Here is a 23,267-nt window from a genome sequence, read left to right as displayed (position 1 = left end):
CTTAGCTTGTGCTGTACTGCCTGTGCTATTACTCCCAAACTAGATGTGGTGGGACGGTGAAACCTTCCCAGTAAGGACACAAACACATCCCAGAAAGCTTCTGATAGGTATTCAGATTCCCGATAGTCCTCAACTATTGATACTTTATTGCTCCCTGATAGTTCTATTCTCTAGAAGCCTAAAGACAATGGCTTATCCTCAAGATTAAACTACCAACTTCTGGTACTGTGCCAGGATCTAATAGGTTCACCTGGTAGATATTTTTCTCCTTCCTGTCTGTATGTTGGTGATTTACTTGACCTGCTCTCCTTTTCACCTTGCATGTTCTTTATCCACGGTTGGAATTTCCACGCACAACCTAATTTTTGTAATTCTTCCTCCCCTCCTCTCCCCTCTTTCCAGAAGCTCAGGGGAAATTCTTACAAGTGAGAAACCTGTGAAAGCCTAAGGAACAATGGGTATTGCAAAAGGGTGGTATGGTAACTACCTCGCTGAATCCTTTGTGTATTCAATCTCTACACACTTCCAGAGCATTGTTTCAAGGTTGCAATTAAACTGTTTAATAAGGATGGAACTGATATTCATACTAATTTAACTCTAAGTAAACCTGGTTGGTCCCAAGATCCATGAGGACTTCAATTAGTAATCCCAATGTGGAAAATATTTCTATCCGTGATCCTGCAGTGACCAGAGCCATCACAGCGATAGGTGTGAAGGACTCCAGGTACCCAGTGAAATAATCAATCTACCCTTTTCAGAAGTCTGACAATACCTTTTATACCAGATAAAATGATATATGACATTGGAACTAAGGGGCTCAGTAGTTTCCTTTTGGTTCACATATTCAGAACTCTAAGCGTGATGCATGGAAGAGAGTGGTCTCTTTGCTGGTACCTGGACATGGTAAGTCACTCAATTGGCACTCTAAGGCCTTGTCCCTCCTCAGATGAACCACAGACAAAAAGGGATGGGACACTCCAAAGGGGGTCCACCCATCTTGCTGAGTTAGAAGAGAAACTAATTATCAGTGGCAGGTCTATTTTGTCTGAGAGTCACCATCTACCTAGTGCAATACATTCTTTAGTAAGAAAATAGAAGGATTCTGCTTCCTGTTCCTCCCAGGTGATTTTCCAGTTTACAAGACACACCAGGCAGTTCCTCTTTAAGGGTTTCCTCAAGTTTACCGATTAGTTACTCAATCAAAAGAAGTTGCTAAGGAATCAATGCTAGAAGCACTCTGACACTTCCGGAGAATATTGATGGTAAGGTGGTTATGGCATGGATGTAGGGCTTGTGAAATCTTGGGTGAGTTTGTGGCTCTGTAATAGCCTTCCTGCATAACCTTGGTCAAACTACTTAACCCCTCCATGCCTGAACTCCTAAAACACCCTTTCCCCCACTCTTTACCTATTTACAGTGTAAGCTCTTCAGGGCAGGGACCATCCCTCACTATGTGTTTGTACTGTATCTGGTACCATGAAGCGTCAACTTCAGTTGAGTCTCTGAGGCAGGACCATAGTGTAAGTAATAATATTTGTGCCTGCTTGTGGGAAAGTTCTCTGCCCCACAGGAACTCTTATTTTCTGAAGTTGGCTCCAGATTCAGGAATATAGAGATCTGTGCTCATCCATCACCCTTAAATCACTTCAGTGAATATAAGGATTACACAATTATATATAAGGAGCACAATTCAAGGCAGCACAACTCTTTTTTGGAATTGTGTCTTTCTGGATCCCCGAAATACTTCCCTTACATTACAACACAATGTGAGATAGAGCTTAATAATAACAGAGTGAAAGAGAAAATGAAAAATACTGCCAAAGGAAAAAAGATATATTTTCAGATAAGAGTTAAAATGATAGAGAGTTAATGAAGAGGAAAAAAAAGGAAGGTAATTCTAGGTGATTAGGGCTGCAAGGAAAAAGGCTTTTGTACCCAGAGTGATAAGACTATATGTACAGAGAAAACATATGATCAGATGAGTGGCAAATGAGTGCAAAGATGTGGGCTGATAATAGAAACAGACCAATATAAAGATAGAGAGATTTTAAAACAAGGACAATACTGAACTGGAGCCTAAAAAAATAGATACTGATGAAATTATAAGGCTCACCATATTTTCTTTTCTGCTTTTATTTGCTTATTGTAAGAACATCAGTAATTCTGTAATTTATATCAAATACACTAAGGCTCATTTTTAAAGTCTATAGTGGTACACAATCAAATATGTATTTACAGGTAAGTGTATAAATATGCCTATATGTTTGCGCAAACATGTATTAAGAGGAATTCTTATCCTTTCTGTCTGCTCCATATAGCATTTAAAAATGTATAGTTTTGCTTAAAACAAGGAAAAAAATATTCCCTAATTATCCCTTTCAAATTCAAGCCCAGTATACACTATTTTGTACATAAAGCATAAAAAAAACCACAACCAATTTTAATGATAATTTCACACATGAAGAGGCCTCTTACTCAGCAGAGGAAATCTTGATGGCTGTAAGGACTCATGCCAATTCCTACCAGTAAGGAAAGAAACAGGGACAAGCAACACTGTTGTCTCATTGGCCAACAAAAGGGGCCCCACTGAAAATAGTTTATTCAATCACCATCTGCCAAAGGGAAGCAAGTTGTCAGCCTCCTTCTCCCCAAAATTCTAATAACTTCTGCCTTGGCTCTGAGAAACCAGATACCTCGGAACAGACCTTCTGCAGGAATTGAAAGCTTTACACTAGAGACTCAGCACAGAGAGGCTTGTTGCCCAAGCTATCCACTCTGAACATTTGCACTCACATTCCAAAGATATTTCCGTTGCACTGGAATGGCTGCAAATGTCTTTCCTGTGGAATTCTTTCCAAATACACCAGGATGAACTGCACTTTCTAACATGTGCAGACAGTGTTCAGTCCCTGACCCAGCCACAGTTGGTCTCATCTCAACAAATCTTTAGCGGCAGAACTGGATGGAGCTGATGGCATAGCTGAGTATGCTGGAGAGTTAAAAGTTGAAATAACTAACAGATGTAGGGAAGGGCGTGGAATGTCAGCTTTACACAATATAGTAAATATGTGTATGTGCACTTTGAAGGCAATATTCTATTTAATTATTGAAGCTGTTTACCTTTTTCTATACTAAATTAAACATGTTTTCCTTTAATTTAAAATATATTGTTTCCCTGTATTAAAAAATTATTAAAGAACTTGGCCATATGATGGGAATGAAGGGAGCAAGTACTCTCCTTTCCTTTAGGGAAATAATATGCTTTTTGTGTGTGTGGCAGAATTAAAAAGTATAAAGCTTTGAATTTTGAAAAGGGTTATTAAATTCTTTCAATAGTTTTCCGAAGTAGAAACTGGAGCACTTATAAAAAGGAAAGGAAGCTTAGCAGTGTTCAGAAAACAAAATGAATTTAAACATATGATTAATACTGCTACTGAAATTAAAAAGAAAGCATCTTTTAAAAAAATCAATTGTCTTGAAACAAAGCTTAGACTTTTGGCTATTGATAGTATTTTTAGACTCAGACTCTCTGGAGAGTTAAAAGTATGCAAATGCAGAGTGCACAGAGGCACAAACACACACTCCCTATACCTTTGTATTACATTGGCATTTTATTATTTAATTAAACTACTCTTATTTTTCTAGCTCACGCATGCTTCCCTTGAGACGGCTTTGCTGTTAGCCTGCTGGCCTTGACTTCCAGCCAAAAACAATTCAGAAACAAAAAGGGACAACAAATCATATTTTCACAGACATTTTTATCCCTCAGTACAACCCTGTTTTCACACAACATCATACAGACTCTGTGAAAACTATAATTTATTGCAATAGCCATCCAAAACCAGGGTTTGACACATGCTCTGTGGTGTGTTTCCACTTTTATAATGTCTTAAATTGTGCCATTAGGAAAGGAACTGTTATGCTGAAACAGTATAACATTATTTCAAAGAACAGTTATCAATAGTTGACAATGACTTAAGAGATCCTAATAGGCTGACTTAAATACTAACAGAAACCAGTAATTGTATCACCCCTTAAACAGCTCAGACAGAAGTTACCACACACATTTGTAGATAAAGATTATTTCTGGGAAATATCTGTTTGCAAACAGTTTTGTGTATCATGGACACACTCTAAAATGGATAATCAACTTTACAAAGCAAAGCTAATTTATCAGGCTATTTATCACTATCTTTCCACTGCATAGATTATCACTTACCTGGTGGCAACCTTGTAAATTTGAGTCTCTTCCATATGATGAATATGAACCCCTTTCTGTTTTACCTGCCAATAAAAAATAAATAGATGTTTAAGTGTTACAACATTGTTATTTTTTCTCTATATATCCATACTGGTGTTTACATAAGTAAAATAGGCACTTCTGACCACGTACTGTACGCAGGCAACAGAAAGGGTTTAACACTTTATTCTGGTATGATAACGTGGAAATTAGCTTCCTATCTTAGCCATAAGATAGGTAGCATATCTCCACACACTTCCTAAAACTCTTAAAGTTTAAGAGATTCTACCATTTCTCTATAGAAATAGACTTCTCACCCCCTCATCAAAGGTACTCTTTCCCTCCTTCCATCTCTCACTCAGAAGCTGAACAACTGTGGATTTAGTAGTAGTAGTAGTAGTAGTAGTATTTACACAGCAGGCAGGCTACCTATATTGTGACCCCTGCATAGTAATTCCCATTGATTATACGGACACTGGTGAGGCTGGAGCTAATCAATCATAGGCTCTCCAGATGGTGAACTTAACAAAGAAACTATTCAGGATTCTGCATTTTTCTTTTTTTTCCTAAGAGTAAATTCCCCCATGATCAATGTGATGATGGAATTTTCACCTGGGAAAGAGAAATTTGGTTGGAAATTTGCCATTCTCCACCAAAGCTCCGACTACACCAGCAGTGCTGGGACTTGAATAGAGACCCAGTGACTGCCAAGACTCTATGCCAACCTTAAGTGCCTCATTTTTTTTCCAGTGGGCCTTTAAAACAGGGATCCAATAGTCGAGCTATCACACTTCCTATAGGTATGCCATATTTAAAAGTAAAATAAAGATCCTTTATAAATTGAGAGACTGGTCTTGAACAAAATCAATCAGGAAAGAGGCAGCTGCGGCAGAAGGCTAAGTCGTAGCTGGGTAGCACTACAGCATGTGCAAGTGGAACAAAGAACAATCAGGAAGGTTGGTACAAAACATACTGGCATAAAGAGCCCCTGAGTTGGTGAGGATAATAACAGAGGGATGGCAGAATGATTATCAGACAAAATATACAAGAACCAATCAAAAATCACTAAGGGCACTGTTGTGAATTCTGAAGCTCTTGTTATATACAGAAACATATAAAATGCAACATACAATACTTGCTACGAAGGGTCATATATTACATATGCAACTCCTATCAATATCATTAGTACCTGGAAACCCAGATCTAAGGTTCAAATTGTTTCCCAACCATACCTATAATAAATTGTAATAACTGGCTATACATACTACATTACCAATTCAAAGTGAATTATCACTTCCAAAGATACATTAATTACAAAACATTTTCTTGACAAAAATGCTATTTTATTGGAAAATGATCAAGCAAAGCTGGTAGCTTTGTTGGCATTTTGTGTTGGGAAAAAACCCAGCAAGCGGACTAAGACGACCAAATGGTATTTCTTTAAGACGAGTGTTGAATGGAAATTTTTACTCAATTGAATAACACATGAATTAGCAGTTTTTCTAGTCTGATTTTAGAGAAATAACACCCATATTGTGTCATATTATTACACTGAAAATGCATACAGTAAATTTTAATGGTTCTTAAATTATTATACAAAAAATTGTTATGCTTTTTTTACACCCCAGGAGCTAAGACAGAATATGGTATGGTTACTTTATCCCAAACCTCTTTTGCAGGCCAGATCTCATCAATAATATTTCTCAAGGGGGATCAAGATACAGTATTTATTTTATTAAAGAAAAGGCTGGTAAAACAGATTAAAGTATGTATAGGATAATTTTTGTGGCTAAACATTTATTTTGTTAGCCCCACAGATTCACTGCAAAAGAAAGCTCAATAGAAAAAAATCAATATGGAAATGACAATAAAATTCTAATCTTGAATCCTGGAGCCAGTGCTGAGATCTAAAAATAAAACATCTTGCTGGTATGTGTCTGGAGTTCTGTGTGTTACTTCGACTCACTCAATAGGGCTACTTGTTTTAAAGTCAGAAAGTCAGTACAAACAAAAAAATGCTAAGAATCAAAAAGGGAGGATGGTCATGGCGAGTTGTGTGTAAGCTTAGTACAAGCCGCAACACAAGAAATTCTGCCTGCAATTCTCATTTGTTGCACGGGTATCACTCATCTTCATTACTATCATATCAGATACAGGCTGCCTCATCTTAATTTCAGTTGTTAAAAAATATTTATCCAGATACAAAAATAAACCCACTGCAAATTACAAGTTGTCAGGGTTAAAAATCTACTTCTATTTGTGTGGGGGAGGATAAGAGAACAGCATAGACATGAATCATTCTCAGTAATTTGAGTGTTTCCATGACATCAATGGGCACTCGTCCAGGACTCTGTCGAAGTCTGTGAGGTACCAAAGCGGCACAGCAGCCAGCAGGAGATTGACTCTCTCTCTCTCTCTCTCTCTTTTTTTTTTTTTTAGGATTATGCTCCTTGTAAAGATTTCATCTGTAGCATCCACTTTTACCACCAAACAGATAGCTTTGGAGATCATCAGTGAAAACATTTCATTCTGATAGTGTAAGCCCTTAACTTTATTACATTTTTGCTGTTGTTACCAAGTACATCTCGAAAACTGCCTTCTTTTAAGAACAAAACCACAATTTTTGAAAAAGAAATAATGATATATATATATATATATATATATATATATATATATATATATATACATACACACACACACACACGTAGGCGCACACAAACACATTCACAATTTATTGTAATTATGAAATTAACTTTTTTTAATGACACTTCATTTTGTAGGAAATACATCTTTTTTATAAACTGCCCATTTAAAATTAGCTACAGTCTTGATGTTGATTTTCTGCTTAAAATTCACTGGCACATTTGTTTCAGATAATAAAATTTGCAAGAGTGCTGATAATATGCTAGAGTAGGCTCTTAAAGTAACTATTTGTATTCACAAATACAAAAGCTTACCCTGAATTTCTCTATTTACTGTACGCTACGTATCATTTTTAGTCAACCTTAACACCCCAGTCTAAGGTTTGTAAAAGCTAAAGATTTTTTTAAAATGTTTTTAAGGAGAGAGAATCTACAGTGATGTAGAAACCCGATGCATTCACTGCGGAATTTTCGAGACAACCCTCTAGTACTAGAATGCGGCAGCCGCTGCGGATATTTTTTGGCACAAAGACAATGGTGGCAGTGCCAAGCCCCATGGCTAAAACTACTCAAAAGAGGCATAAGGGTAGCATTAATCGCTCAAGTCTTTTACTGCATGGAGTACTGATGTCCATAATTTAAAAACTAAAAGTACCCGTTAGTAATATTTTCTGTAAGCAAGGTAGGGGGGGCTTGAAAAAAAGACCCAAGAAAAAAATCTTGTCAGACATTTGATTATATAATTTTTATACCTAGAGGACCAAATGTTAAGATGTGCCAATTCTTTCTAGCATTGAGTACATGTAACAAAAGATATATCCTAATGTAGCTTTATGCTCTGACAATCGATTCAAAGCTTCATAAATGACATTGACCTACAGTCGAGTGTTAAATAACTTTGATGAACACTGTTTCCTTAAAATAATATATGGAAAGCATCTATTAACAGAAGTATTTTTTCAAAAAAATATTTTCAATTGACACAATGCATGCCAATCAAACTAACTATAAACAAAGAAGGAACATCATGCAGCTCCTCTTTTCTGACAAACACACTGAATCTGCAGTTTTAGACTCTGTAAACATTCCAAGAAACAAAAATATTGCTTATGTAAACCGAACTAAACGATAGTTTAAGCTACAATTGCTCACATTTTAGTATTACTGTAAAAAAAAAAAAGAGAGCAGCATAGGATTGACAATCAATCAATAAAGAAGCCACTTGCCTCTCCATGGTGCACTTTGAAAAATTAATCAAATTAAGTAGAAAATTTAAGCAACTTCCAAAGCACAAATGCAAGTCATCTAATTCTCCGCTATATTTTCCTTTGCCCAGAAAGATAGGGCACCTTGTCTTTAGTATACAGAATAAGGAGACATGAGGCAACTCTTTCTATCTGCTAAGGAAAAAGGAAGTGGAGTTATTGTTATAGATGGTTTGAGGGCAATATTTATGTGGATTTCATGTCTGACAGGTATTTTTAGAGATGAGCTCAAGTATCAAAATTGAGATCTGGCTTTAAATATTCCAAAATTTCATTTTTAGATTCTGGTTTTGCTTTAGTCCATAGACAAAATAGAAGGCCAGGTTAAAAAAAAAAGTAATTTGAGTGGAGTTGAATTTGAATAGCTTAGAAATTGGGGCTAGTCAGGTCTGGAGGTTTGGTACAGATCTACTTCTTATTTCATCATCATGTATTTTCTCCCCATTTTTTAGAATCAGATTTTGGTCTCCTTCGTGTGTTCTGCATTCATCAGCGATGGAAGAAAAGATGTCTCAAGAGCATCTCAAGGATGGTCTGACTGGTCCATCCAAGGAGAATGACAAATTAAGGAAAGGGAAAAAAATCACCAAACATGATAAATGGAAAACCTAAAGTACATTTAGAGAAAGTTAGGAGCAACTCATGAGGGCTGTGGAATGGAAAATTTCTTTTCTCAGCTCTATTTATAGTTTCATATTTGGTCAATATACAATGTGCTGTTATTAATATACAAATAATAAGGTTTAACTTGCATCATGATAAGGATCATGCACCTTTTAGCCTGGCTCTACACTTCCCCACATAGCTCTATACTGCCCTGATATCAGTTGGTGTTTTAATGCACAAGAAATGCAGGATTGGCCTTCATATACATAGGCATCAAATAATCATTTAACTCACCACTAATGTGCAGCCACCGCTGGGATAGAATGAGCATCTATTGGACAGCACAAGCAACACTACATAATCATTTACAACAGCAATGCTTCAGTCTGTCAGGATTTTAATTTTGATTATTAGAGATTGAAAACTTGAATAGTTTTAATTTATAATCAGACTTAATTGAAAATACAAGTTCTCTGCCTTGACATCTTTTCCCTCTAAGAAAACAAAAACAGAACCCCCTCCTCATTTGAATAATTTCAGCAGGGGATCCACCAGAAATTTTCATTTTTAGTGGTTCTGAAAACTCTACTCTTAAGAAACCCTAAGAGCTTACATTTTTAAATGAGAATTTTGCACATTTAAAATACAGATTTGAAACTTTTGTTATAATTGGAGGAGGGGGCGGGGGGAGAGAGAGATCAATCAGCCAGCTTTTCTGATTAACAGTCCACTATTTCTTTCTTGTGGAGCAGCTATTTTTCATACTGTTTCTGGTTTTTTGTTTTTTTTAAATCATGCTGTTCCTTATATTTGGGAATGGTGCAAGTACATTGCCGGAGTCAGGGCAGAGTAGGTGAATCTGCTGCCAAACAGATTCGACAGCCATTGGTCACCATGGAGCAAGTGCCAAAAGATCTTAGAAGCTACTGGGCTTTAGCAACATCTGTAGATGAGCTCTACTAGGATACGGTTAACCTGAAGCTGTGAGTGAGCCTCCCAACCTTGACTGACAGACTACTGCTAGCTCAGTTCAAGTTAGTATGCTAAAAATAGCAATATACCAATTGCAGCTTGGGCCACACAGACCCTGGCAACTGGGTGAGTTTGAGAGCCCAAGCCAGTACCTGAGCATCTGCACGGCTATTTTTAGTAGGTTCATGTGAGCCTAGCTAGTATGTCTACCCAAGGTGGTTGGCTTGCTCTCTGCCACAGTAGAGACATACCATGCTATTCTGAAGCCTGGGTAGAGGTATAATTTCTTTTCCATCTGCCTCCACACAGATGTCCACCCCAGTTAGTCCACCTGGATATAGGTTTGGGGATTATCTAAGTTTCTCTCATACTTCATGTATAGAATGCATAGTGCACTATACCCTTTTATTTCAATGGGGTTTTGCATGCCACAATTGTTTCCAAAGGTAATGGCAGGATAATGTTAATGAGCTGTTTCATTCTTTCTATTACATATGAAGTACTGACAAGAAAAAAAATACAGATATGAAGCTAAATTTGTATGATACAAAAGAACACTATGGCTACACCTAGACTGCAAGCCTCTTTCAAAAAAGCCTCTTTCGAAAGAGCGTCTAGACTGCAACCTCTTCTTTCGAAAAAGTGAGCCGCTTTTTTGAAAGAGACCACCCAGGCAGTCTGGATGCTCTGTTTCGAAAAAGCCTTGTTTGCATTCAAGAATGCCTTTTTTCAAAAGAACAATTTCAAAAAAAGGCGTTATTCCTTGTGAAATGAGGATTACCGCCATCGAAAGAAAAACCGCATTCTTTTGATTTAATTTCGAAAGAACGCGGCTGTAGTCTAGACGCAGGTGAAGTTTTTCCGAAAAAAAGGCTACTTTTTTCGAAAAAACCCTGCAGTCTAGGCACAGCCTATGTGACACTGCATCAAATCTAAAGAAGGGCCCACAAACTAAACATGTAATTGGGGGTGTGTGTGGGGGGGGGGAATAATCCCAGTCATTTTAATGGCATCACACCCAGTTAGACTGTGCAAGAGATGTAGCACAAAATTAGTGGAAGAATACTTTTGAAAGAGGGTTTTTTGCTGTTACGTTGACCGGTAGCAAATAGTAAAGGTTCCTAAAGAGACTTCACAATGCCAGGGAAAGAGGAGATTATTTTTTTAAATATCAAAATGTAAACAAAATTAAATCTTAAAAATCTACACTAAAATAACATTAAGGAACTGACAATCAACCTAAACCAAGGAAATTCATACTTAAAGTGATATTTCATCATTAAGGCTATGTCTAGACTGCAAGTCTATGCAAGACTGCAAGAGCCTCTTTCGAAAGAGAGCGTCTAGACTGCACGTTGAACTTTCGAAAAAGCAGCTTGCTTTTTCGAAAGAAAGCATCTAGTGAGTCTGGATGCTCTCTTTCGAAGAAGCCCTATTTACATTGAAGAACGCCTTCTTTCGAAAGAGGAACTTTTGAAAGAAGGCGTTCTTCCTCGTGAAATGAGGTTTACCGCCATCGAAAGAAAAGCCGCGTTCTTTCGATTTAATGTCGAAAGAACGCGGCTGCAGTCTAGACGCAGGTGAGGTTTTTTCGAAAAAAGGCTACTTTTTTTGAAAAAAACCCTGAGTCTGGACACAGCCTAACTCACCTCATTGTTTCTGATTTTATGCTTAACTGGATATGTCTATTTTTTGCGTATCCCTAGGACCAGGCACTAGCCAAGGGTCTACTACACATGCATTACAAGTTTACACAGTAGTGCTCCCCACATGTACAGTCCTAATGAACCCCCTGTTGTCTATTGTCTACATTGCAGAGCTAGAGCTGCACGTTGTGGGCTAGACAGGAAAGGTGTTAACAGTGAAAGGCATGAACGCTTTATACTATCAAAACCAAATGAGGATGTAACAAGAATGTAATCATCATAAATGATCATGTACTTAAGTACATTTAACAAAAGTCTAATTATTTGTTCTGTTTTTAGGCACCGACTAAACAATGGGGTCTCGGCCCAAGACTGGGGGGTGTAGATACAATAGTACAAATAATACATAATAATAAATAAATTATACTTTTGTCATTAATATTGCTTCATATTATATTTATCCAGAGTAGAAAGGTTGAGGCAAGCTGCTTATACATCCCATTTCTGTAATATACCCATCTACTACTATAGTATATAACAGCAATGCATGGCTTTTTGTTAGTCTGCTTTTTAAACGAAACAACCTTGAAAAACTGGCACTTGCAATGGTAACAATGAGAAACTGCTGACAATGTACTGGGGCCTGATTGTACTATAGGTTAAAACTGACCAATACTGAACCAGAGAATTTGCTGAACCACAGGAGGTCAATATTGTCTATCAGCATTACCAATACTTCCACTTGCTTACTGGGCTCTTAGAAGACATTTAGGGGTAAATGTGAGCTAAACAACAGCACAGAACACTGAGATCCAGGACTGGTGGTTATTGTTAAACTTTATGGATCCGTGGGAAACTTGGCCACACCCATGATAAGTGAACATCTAGTTAACTAAAATCATGCCGGACCACAGATGTTGCTGAACCAGAGAGTGCCAGACTAGAGAGGTTCAACCTGTACTTTTATATAAAAGAGTACCTTACTCTTGAGTAGTCTCATTGACATTGATGGGACTGAGGACTAAGGTACTAGTCAATGTAATGGTGGTACAATCTTCTTTTGAGTTTGTAAGAATAAACCATTTACTCATGGCATTTAGAATTACTACTTGACTTGGAAATAGATTGCTATAAAACCACTCTATATTAAAGGTCTGAGCTTGTGAGAGGTGAGTACCCCCAGTTCCCACTAATTTCAGTGAGAGCCAAAACTGCTCAGCACTTTGCAGGATAAGGCCCTTCGTCAGTGCACAGAATAATATTATCATTATAATTTCTTAACCATCATGGAAACCATGCTTGTAATGAAAAGCGTTTTGTATCCAGTACATTCTAGGGATGTTAGATATCGGGTAATTGAACAGTTGAGTAACTGCATGAATTCTTATCAGTTATTTGACTATTCTATAGGCCCCAGAGGCAGGGCTGGTAGCCAGTGTGCTCTGGTCCCACTCAAGAGACACAGAAGCAGCAAGAGGGGTGGGGGGGAATGCGTGTAGTCAACAAGATACACCAATAAGCCTAGTTAAGTAAATGTTGACATCCCTAGTACATTCACTAACTGGGAGCAGAATATAAATGTAACAAGCCCGCAGATTTCTCAAAACAAAGTATTTAAACAAAAAACAGGTGATGATGTCCAATGGGCATTGAAAAATTACAGTTTGTGGGTTAAAGAAATGTTATGTAGGGTGGACCTCTAAATTTCTTTTTGTAAAATAAACAGTTTGATGAGCTAAACTAATCTCAGGTTACCCAATATGTTTCACTAATGAACAACTATTCAATTAAACTAAACTGGGATGGATGACCATAAAGTCTGAAAACCTTCACAGCATAGGCCATAGAATGCCACTGAATTTTATTTTGGAGGGAGGTAGACAATTCTAGTAAAACGGATGCACCATATCCTACCAGCTCCCAGTTTTGGCACTTGCAAATATCAAAAGATAAACGCAAGAATAAATAATCATTACAAAATATGAAATACCATAGAGTCTTATTTATCTCTGGACTGAGTATCAAGGTAACAAAAAGAGTCAAAGTTTTTTATGAGTCTGCAATAAAAAAAAAACTGTGATAAATGCTGAATTTTTAAGCAAAACATAGGAGTAGAATGTAAATGTTGCATATTGTGTTACTCTAAACAAACCTCATCATTTTTTAATTACATATATTCCAGGGTAATTTCTTACCATTTGCTAGGGGCCTATTGCTCAAGAGATTTTTATCATGTATCTGGAAACCTGGGTTTTCACTGAAGCATGAAAACAGAATCACTTTAAAATAAGCCAGATACGTATCTAAGGCCATGAAAGGCACAGAACTGAAAGAAGACAATAAAGCTTGATACAGCCTCTGTGCATAGGCTTTAAATCTTTAGACTGTAACCCCTCTCCTATCTAAACCGTCTATTAAAACAAACTATGTTGGACATGGATAGGGATCAAGAGATCAATTAGAAGGCTTATCTTCAGGATGATGAGTCAAATCCACATCTAATCATTATCAACAAAATTCTGATTAGAGGGCTGTATTTTGTCCTAAAAGTAAAACAAGTCTTGTAATCTCGCGTTATTTTAAGCTTTAACAGTATATTAATCCAACAAGTCTACCACACCAATTTAGGAATACCTTTCATTCCAAGGGATACAATGATAAGCCTGGTGTCCTCTGCATTTGTAGTTTACCTGGTTAAAATATCTGGGCCTAAATAGAGAACTTCTGAGTCACTGGTGTTTCAGAGTTTATGTCATAATATATAAACAAACTACTACAACAATAAACAAACAAACAAAACACACAAGAACATTTTAGCAGTCTGACTATAAGGTTAATAAGTTTGATTTTTTTTCTGTTTTTAGTTTTTTCAGAAAATCAGCAATGGCTATATATAATGTATGCCATTTAACAGGTAAATTACACATACCCATTGCTGATTTTATCAAGAAAAATTAAAACGAATTAAGCTTATAGTCACGTATTTCAATATGCTCACATATATTTTCAGTTCTTACATGAAAAATTTTTAGTTCATTCATCAAACTGCTCAAACTTGCTTTTAATTTCTTTTAAAATAAAATATAAAATTGGTTCTGGTTTTTTTTTGGTTCTGTTTTCTCAGCTCTCGTGCTCTTTGCACTTCTCAGCCCTCAGCTCTGTTAGAAGAAGGCCATAATAATGTTGTAGCATTTTAAATATTTAGTCATGCAAAAAAGTTTCAATTCAATGTAAATACCTGCTATTTGTAACACAGTTGGTAAAGAAAATTATATTTTTCTAATATTTATTGTATTTTGACCTTTTACTATTCCCAGTGACTCGGCTACATATTGTATAACATTGGTTAAATAAAGGGAGGGGGACTCAAACCACAAATTTACAGGATATGGCAAACAGCAGAAGTGAGCTGGTATATATATTGCAACGTATTATGACTCGTGTATCCAATATACTCAAATTTGCAATATCCAGCAGAGGGCATCCATACCCTAATAAGATGTTTACACTTGAGACCTAGCATTCTAAAGCACTTTAATCATAATAGTTTGGGCTGAGAATACAGACAAGCTCATCACATCAGTACACACAGACTTATCAGCACAATGTCTGATTAACAATAGCAAAAAATGACTATCAAAAGTAACCTAGATATGAGGTTTTTTGGATTAACAAAGAAATTCATTGCCATGAAAAGCATTTCTTTCCTTTTCTAGACAACTAAATACTTAGAATTATTCATTACTAAATGCAAACTGGCATTTTTACTTAAGCAAAACTCCCATTCATCAGTGGAAGTTTTGCCTAAGTAAGGAATTTTGAGTAGAGACCTAAAATATGTCAGGTTAGTTTTATATACAAGTTATTCTCAATCCTTACTTCATTGAAGTTAATGGGCAGAACTCCATTTGTCTTCAGTTAGGTCAAAATGTCACCCTATATACTTAAATTATCTACAGAACTAGACAGACACATTACACACAAAGATTAGACATACCATTATTTTCAGATTTTATTAAATTAAGAAAAATAGCATTCTAATCAATGAAGAATGCGCCAACTGTTTTTCATGCTTATTTCAGAAACAAGAGTATTAATTCAAGTTTGTATTATAGATCATTTTTAAGATTACTATACATGTTTAAGAACCCATCAATCAATATATTGACTGAATTAGAATGAAGCCTAATCTTTCAAAGAAGGCAGAATCCTTCATTTCAGATAGGTGTGGCAACCATAGTGGTGAAAAGATTTTAGCCTCCAATGACAAGTTGAAAAATGTATTAAGATAATTAACTGCTACTGACCCAATCACAGAAATGATCACTTCTAACATTAGCTTCTCTCTCCACCTGTCCCCAGAAAGCAAAAAGGCATAATGGCTATTTGGGTTCCACATCAGATTTTTTTTAAACGTTGTAACTTTCAGTAGCCTTGAGAGATGAACTTAATTTAGAAGGTCTACAAACCAAGCAGCTTAGGTTACATGTAGGTCACAATAAATAATACTCATCTCTTGGCCAATATGAGCTGCACTGTTACTGCATAAGTTGAAATGACAAGCTTTTATTATTCCTAAGCACTTGATTCTGAAACATTTGCACAATCTGTTAAGTCCAGACAAATTTAAATGGTTCTGACATGCAGCCTGCTAGGGTCAGCGACAGGGATAATGCCTCTTTACATGGGTAAAATTGTGTGGCATATAGGTCACTCTCTTAAGGGGAATCAACTGTGTGTCTCTTCTTTGCATTTCCACCACAATCCTTCATCCTGCAGCCTGAAGCTGAGAGTGAAATGCAAGAAAGGAGCCGAGCGCTCAAAGCAAAAATCTGCTTCCAGGACAATCCATTATATCTGACAAGTTAAATGTTCCATGGTAGACCATATGGCATCAGAGCAGGGCTGACGATGGAAGAGGGAAACTCAGCAAATGCATCACAATTAAGGAGTTTGACTATAGACTTTATTTTGACTATAGACTTTATTTTGACTCTTTTTTATTAAATTTTAAATGTTGCGGTCTTTCCCTTTCAGCTTATCCCACTATTGGCTCCACATATATGAGGTTCATCAGAATTTTTTTCTTCATTCCTATGTTCATATCCATTTTAAATAGTGGATTGGAACAAGCCATTTTGACACTTGATGGCATTTAGAACCTATTACTAATAAACATAATAAAATATGTATAGTAAGTTGTTAAAGACCAAGAAGTGAGAGAAAGAGAAAAAGAAATTAAGAAGGACCTTTTTAAAAAAAGTGTTCTGGCAATTAGCTCTATTAACTATAGAAAAGTCTCTCAAGGGATGGAACCCTCTTCACTTAAAACTCCACCCGACTCTACCAAAAAAGCTGTCAATTTCTGCAACTTGTCCTAATGAAATCACTGGGAGTTCTGTGATTTTCAAGTACTTATAGCACTAGGTCCATATTGTCAGGAACAACCCTATACAACTAGCATGAATGCCTAAGAACTAACAGATCTTTTCCATCTTTGAAGTTTATGACTTTTTTAATTTTCCACTGTTCAATGAATGGCCACCTCTCCAGCCTCCAAACATTTAGCAGAATCTGTACCAACAAACACATGTTCATAACTAGTTTCATTTCTTACATCTGAAAAATGTAACAGCTGTGTCCACAACTGACATGTTCCTTTTTTTATTCTGTGGTTTGTCCAATAACAGAATCAAATTACTGAGTTAACTGAAGACTTCAATTGTAATGAATTATCCCTCCATGTAAAAGACCCATAATATTCATAGTGGTTTCCTAGCCTACAACCCACAGTTACCTTCTTTGTAGCCATGCTACTCTTCTTGAATCACCATTATCTACAGACAGACATTGTTCAGTTCTAGAAAGAGGTGTTATTACAAGCAGAGTAACTATAATGGAGTTATATGGAGCTAGAAGCCAGGGAACATTATGTATCAAAGCTAGTTATTTACCCGTTTTACAAAGGGCAGTGTTTACAGTGGCAAAGAATGAAGAATGAATGTTTTAACTACATTGAACTGATGCTACAAATAATTTTAAAATAATACAGTTTAAATATAAGAACTATTTACCCTGAATTCCTTGAGGAAAGTCTGATTTGGTAAATAGAACTGAAAATGGTTTTTCAGAACTATCAAATTAATTAGTTCGATAGCAAAATAGTCTGTTCTCAACTGGCACCTTTGGTGGGAGAATTTGGGGGCAATACATCAATGTCAAGTGTTTGTAAAATAGACAGTTAAAGTTAATTCCATATTTAGACACTTAATGATTTCATATTCAAAAGTACTGCAAATCCTTTAATACTGCAGGATACTCAGAATTTTGAGCACAAGGGCATTTATTTAGGCATCTGAACAGAGAGTTGGGAATCTAACTTTACAGACCCATTTGTTTTATAAACAAACCAATAAAAATTGTGTTCACATAAAGGATGAGCCAATGCTGTCTACCACAAAGGGCCAGTCTGAATGGGAAATCTCTCACCGATTTCACTGGTAGAGAACTAGACTCTTACCCGGAGGAAGCTTTCATTGAAGTAAATGGGAATGCCATTACTGTACCTGATGGGAAAATTCAGCCATTTTAAAGATTTCTGGAGAGTGAAACTATGGTCACTATTAAAATATTCAACAGGTTTGTAAATACGTAATTTGTAATTATTCTTCTGGTCAAAGAAGAACTTGAAGTTTGGTTTCTCAAATTGAACACTATTCAGCACTGTATCTCCATACTCCAACACACTATGCACCAGATACTGATTTGGAGATCTGAATAAAATAGCAAGTAAATCAGATCCATGTATTGAAGTCACACGCATACACACAGATAGGGCCCATGACCAAAGTCCAGGGGGATATATATGGCTCTAGAATTCTGGTTCAGGACTATCTTGAGTTAAATCTAATATTCTCCATATTAAAAGAATATATATATATTTTCCCCCAACTTAGGAGCTGTTTTATAAATATGAATGTTTGCTATCTATGAACTCCAATTTACTCCCATTGTATGACCTTATGAACTCTTGCATAACAGACTCATTTACACTAATCTTGGGGATTATTTGATGTAGGAAGTCTTAATTTAGGATTTTTGAGGCTGTAGTACTTCAGGGACAACAGACACGCCCCGCTTTCCCCCCACACACACACCCTGTCCTCTTTCTCCTCTCTAAATAATATGCATTTGTAGTTCGCATTTGCATAAATCTTGAGGTTTTTTTAAATAGGTTTAAAATTTTCTATTGATATTTTATATCCTTTTGCCTGTAAAGCCCTGTTGTCTTAGTTACCATATACAAACTTCAGACTGACAAGCATCAGAACTAATAAAGGCTTTTAAATAACAATACAAAACAATTTTTTGATAAATCAAGATGTCACCATTGATACTTCATGACAAGCCAGGCTAGAAATGGATGTTCTGCATTTCAGAGGAAAGACAGTACTTCCAGCATGCTAGAGACATAAAAAAATTTTTTTCACTTACACCAGAATAAATCATGAGTGACTCCACTGAAATCAATAGAACTAATCCAGTTTAAAACAAATGTTCAAGGAAAATAAAGCCCAGTGATCCTAGTTTTGGTGGTTCTTAGGATATAGGAATCTATATTAATCATTAACCTAGCATTTAGGATTGCTAGTATTGGAATTTAGACCAGCGTGATTACTAATCTGAGTTTTTACTCCATTCACTTTTTTTTTTTAAATATTTCAAAAAGGATTCCTTTCAAAGATGTCTTATATGGAAACAGGACACTATTAACTTTAAAAAAAACACGTCTCTCTAACATTGGGAATATTTTCAGGCCTCTAGGATTGAACAACAGCTTAGCAGAGGTTTCAAGGCCTATATTTTTTACTTAGGCACCTAAGTCCTTTTGTGGATCTGGGCCAGAAAGATTAAGTGACTTGCTCAGTCACAAAGAAAGCTTGGTGGAGAGAGAGGAATTGAATCCATTTCTCCTAAGTTTCAGTCTACAGCTTTACCACAAGACTACAGTCTTGCAGCTGTTCTTTGTGTTATGAATTTAACAACACATTGCACATAACCCATTTTACTGTTTAACTAATCTAATCATTTAGTTACTTTCCACTTTTGTTTATGTGGATCCTCCATGAAACAATGGGGAAAGGAATATGAGCAGAGGGATTCAGAAATATGGGTACCTGTAATTTTGAAGCTACTTTTTTTAATTGAGAATATCCCAATAGAAGTATTCCTGACATAGATGAATCAATGAGACTAATTAGGAGGAGAAAACAAAATGTGCTAAATTAATGTAGTTTATCATATGATTCCTTAAATTATTGTCCAAATACAGAAATAAATTATTTACTCCATGGATATTGCAATCTATGTTACTTTAACTAAATAAGCTATCAATGCCACACCCAGAGATAAAGGGAGGGAGATGGAAAGAGACAGTTACACAAATTCACACCAATATAACACCAATATAATGAGGCAGGGTCTTTGTGCTTTGTAGATTCTACTACTGTATCCAGATCAACATGTTTATTACTAATTAAAATGTCCATATGGTAGAACACCACCTGATCCAAGGAGCTTTTAAGTACAGTAATTGTCAACGCTGAACTCTTACATTGATAACAAATCTGAAATTTTGGCCTGGATTAATATTCTGAATATTTTCCTAGATGACGTTTTTTAATAAAACTTTTTTCCCCTCCCTCATGATTTTAAAATACTAGAAAAGAAAGGTAAGAAACTGCTGGAATCAATTCTGTACATTTAGCAGAAGATTTGATGTACAGTCACATCATATAAAACAGCTAAGGATACACTCTGTGGCTGAAATTCACTGAGCTACATAAACATCATGGAAGGGCCCTAACATAGTATTACAATCGTATGGCTGAAAGAAAGCTTGATATGCTGCTATAGATGGACTTCACATTCCTCATGCCTAACACACCTAAAGGCAATGCCAAATCCATACAGACTAAAGCAAAGAGAGGTTGTTAGTAAGCCAGTGTTAAAGCAATTAACAGGAACAATCATGAATATTATTTAATCTTAAAAACTGTTTTATTAAGCACCTTGATGTTAATATTTTATAAATGCATGGCATGATTTTCGAAGATGTTGAACTCCTGCAACTTTATGGAAGTCAGTGACAGTTATGGGTTCGGTGAAGTTCAAAAACAGGAAACCTACCAGGTTCTAACTACCAAATACTCTTTTAGAAAAAAAAAATCAAAAAAGGGACTAGTCACTAGACATGAAGAAAAGCTTCCATCACTCTCACTTGCCAAGCTGCAAGACAGAGGAGATGCAAAGATTTTAAAACTGTGCTCATACCCCTTGAAATACAGTGCTGCAACATTATCTAAGACAACTCTGCTTGGTGAGGGCAAAGCTGACCATCTCATAAGCCTCTTACTTTCCAGTTTAGCAATGGCAGCAACTATTTCTGCTTTCAGCCAATGGAACTGTCAACTATTTTGCCTTTTAATCCCAGGGGAATTGTCATTGAAAAGATAAAACTCAGAAAACGCAACAATTGGCACCAGGAATGGAACTTGGATTAGGTTTCTCAAGAGTCAGAGGACTAACAAATTACTCTCAATGGCACTTTGCTTTCAGGGGAAAACAAAAAGACCAAATATATTTAGAGTTTTACTTTCTAACCAGAAAAATATAATGATCTTTCATGTAAGGTTGCCAGGTGTCCGGTATTCGCTTAACAACTTTCGGGGTCGGAGTCCTTCTTTTTTTGGCTCAACAACTTTGGTCTTCCCAACAGAATTTTTTCCCCAGTGGTTTTTTTTTTTTTGGGGGGGGGGGGGAGGTGTTCTGTATTTTTAGTTAAACCATCTGGCAACCCTACTTTCATGGGAAATTGTATTTTCCCTGGAAAATAAAAGCAATGTTATCCATGCAAGCCTTCAGGAACAGAAACAATTCAAAGTTACAAACCAAATATGTGAACCAACTTTCTAAAAAAGCAAAAATACTATTTTTTTCTCCACATTTGGATTCAAAAGCACAAAATGTTAAATCATGCAACTGTTTTTTGCACAAGTCATTTAATAATAAATTAATTATAGAAATGGCTGTTAATCTAAACCCTTAATCAGAAATCCCAAACTTTAGAGCAGCAGTTCCCAACCTTATCCAAATGGGGACCCATTCTGACAATTCAGGAAGACTTGGTGACCCAAGACAATGCAAAAACGGGGGGAGTAGGGAGGGCAGAGCCTCTTGGGGAGACACTTGGCAATCCTTTTGAAATGTAATGGTGACCCATATTTGGGTCCCAACTCATAGGCTGGGAAACCCTACTTTAGAGGGTTCTAGAACTCCAAATTTTGCAGTTCAGGCTAGCTAATTGAAAGTTTTTTTAAAAAATGGGAGGCGGAAGGGAATTTCTTCATGCTGCTTCATCTGCCTAAAGGATTTTAAACTAGCAGTGATTGATACCATAAAGAGACCCCAGTCCTGCAAACCCCTTCTACCAGAGGTAATCACAAGAAGTGGGCATATTCAAAGAATGTTCTAGTCTTGGAAGAGAAGGTTTAAAATGAATGTGTGTTTGTTTCCATCCTTGTTTTTTCCCCTCTATATTTATTTATGCCAATTCATTAAGATGAAGCCGTTAAGAAGTGGTGACTAATGCTGCGGTTTTGGGATGGGTTTTCAGAAGAATGAAGCACCCACAACTCCAGATGAAATTTATGATACTTAGGGTAGTCGCCCTTTTAAAATATCAGCCCCCAGTTACCACTGGTGGAGCACATCAAAAAATCAAGAAACAAAAAGCAGTGGCCACTTCTGCAAAAATGCAGCCCTAACGGCCTGACCAAAGATCTAGGGACATTACCTAATTAAACGAGCATTTATAAAATATCATAAATATTTACATTCAAAGATTTCCTCCCTACACCTTGACTAAAAATCTCCCCCTCAATCCACTCACCAACCAGATGATTCCCATTTCCCGTACAAAGAAAAAAATCTTTCTTTCAACACATCCCTCAGGAAGACCTCAAGGAATATGGGAGACATGGTATGGCCTGTGTTACACAGCAGATCAGACTAGATGGTCACAGAGGTCCTCCCGGGCCATGGAATCTATTAATCTGTGAATTAGAATTTATAGTATCCCATAAAAATAAAGAGTCTGGGCTCTGCTGATACAAAATCATCATTATACATTTAATAATTAACATGTTCTTTTTTGTAGCATTTAAGGAGCAAACATTTCTCACCTTCATCATTCTACCAATCCCACTGAAATTCAGAAGACCATTTTCATGAGGCAAGCAGGTTGTACCTCTCAATAATGCATTTGCTAATTCCTTTGTAGTAGAATATTTACTAATTTTAGAGCCATCCAACCCACCAGCAGTTCAAATTAGTATTACCTATATTATGTTAATATGCAGAGACTCTGATAAGGATCAGGGACCCATTGCACTAAGTGCTTTATAAACAAAATACAAAAAAAATCCTTTGTCTGTGAGAGTTTACTCCAAAAACAACCTACCTAGGTGGATATTTGTGCTTGCCTTAATATTTCATTTAAATCCATGGAAACATACAAGCAGTCAATCTCTGTCCAAATAGAGTCTTTTGCAAGATTGAGACCATATGAAAAACCTGGGAACAATGAGTTGGTGGTCTCAATTAAATTCTTAATAGAAGTGTATGCATTAACACATTTGCATTAATTATCACTTTTGTTGAAGTCTCAGAATTGAGGTATCGAATAGGCATAGATATTGATATGCCTTTTGAACCCTAGAATTGGTCCTTCCAGGTAATAGTTTATCCTGGGAAAACCATGCCTGGTTTATTACATACTGGTTTTGCCAAGACTTAGAAATAGAGATTTTTAGGGTACATCTAGACTGCTTTCCTC

At 36.4% G+C, this 23,267-nt stretch overlaps 1 protein-coding gene across 22 annotated transcripts in view; it reads right to left on the bottom strand.

Moving 5' to 3' along the window:
• TCF4 (transcription factor 4) overlaps nucleotides 1-23,267 on the bottom strand; it is a 336,615-nt gene that overhangs the window by 167,607 nt on the left and 145,741 nt on the right. For all 22 annotated transcript variants that reach the window (XM_014570220.4, XM_075932639.2, XM_014570224.4 and 19 more), the window contains one exon: nucleotides 4,220-4,284. In XM_014570220.4, the coding sequence (XP_014425706.1) occupies nucleotides 4,220-4,284 (65 nt within the window). The remainder of the gene's footprint in view (nucleotides 1-4,219; nucleotides 4,285-23,267) is intronic.

The sequence above is a fragment of the Pelodiscus sinensis genome, chromosome 6 (assembly GCF_052426305.1).
Source record: "Pelodiscus sinensis isolate ZL-2025 chromosome 6, ASM5242630v1, whole genome shotgun sequence".
NCBI classification, from domain to species: Eukaryota; Metazoa; Chordata; order Testudines; family Trionychidae; genus Pelodiscus; species Pelodiscus sinensis.
The sequence above is the reverse complement of the archived record's forward strand: the minus strand, read 5'-3'. Positions and strand labels throughout refer to the sequence as shown.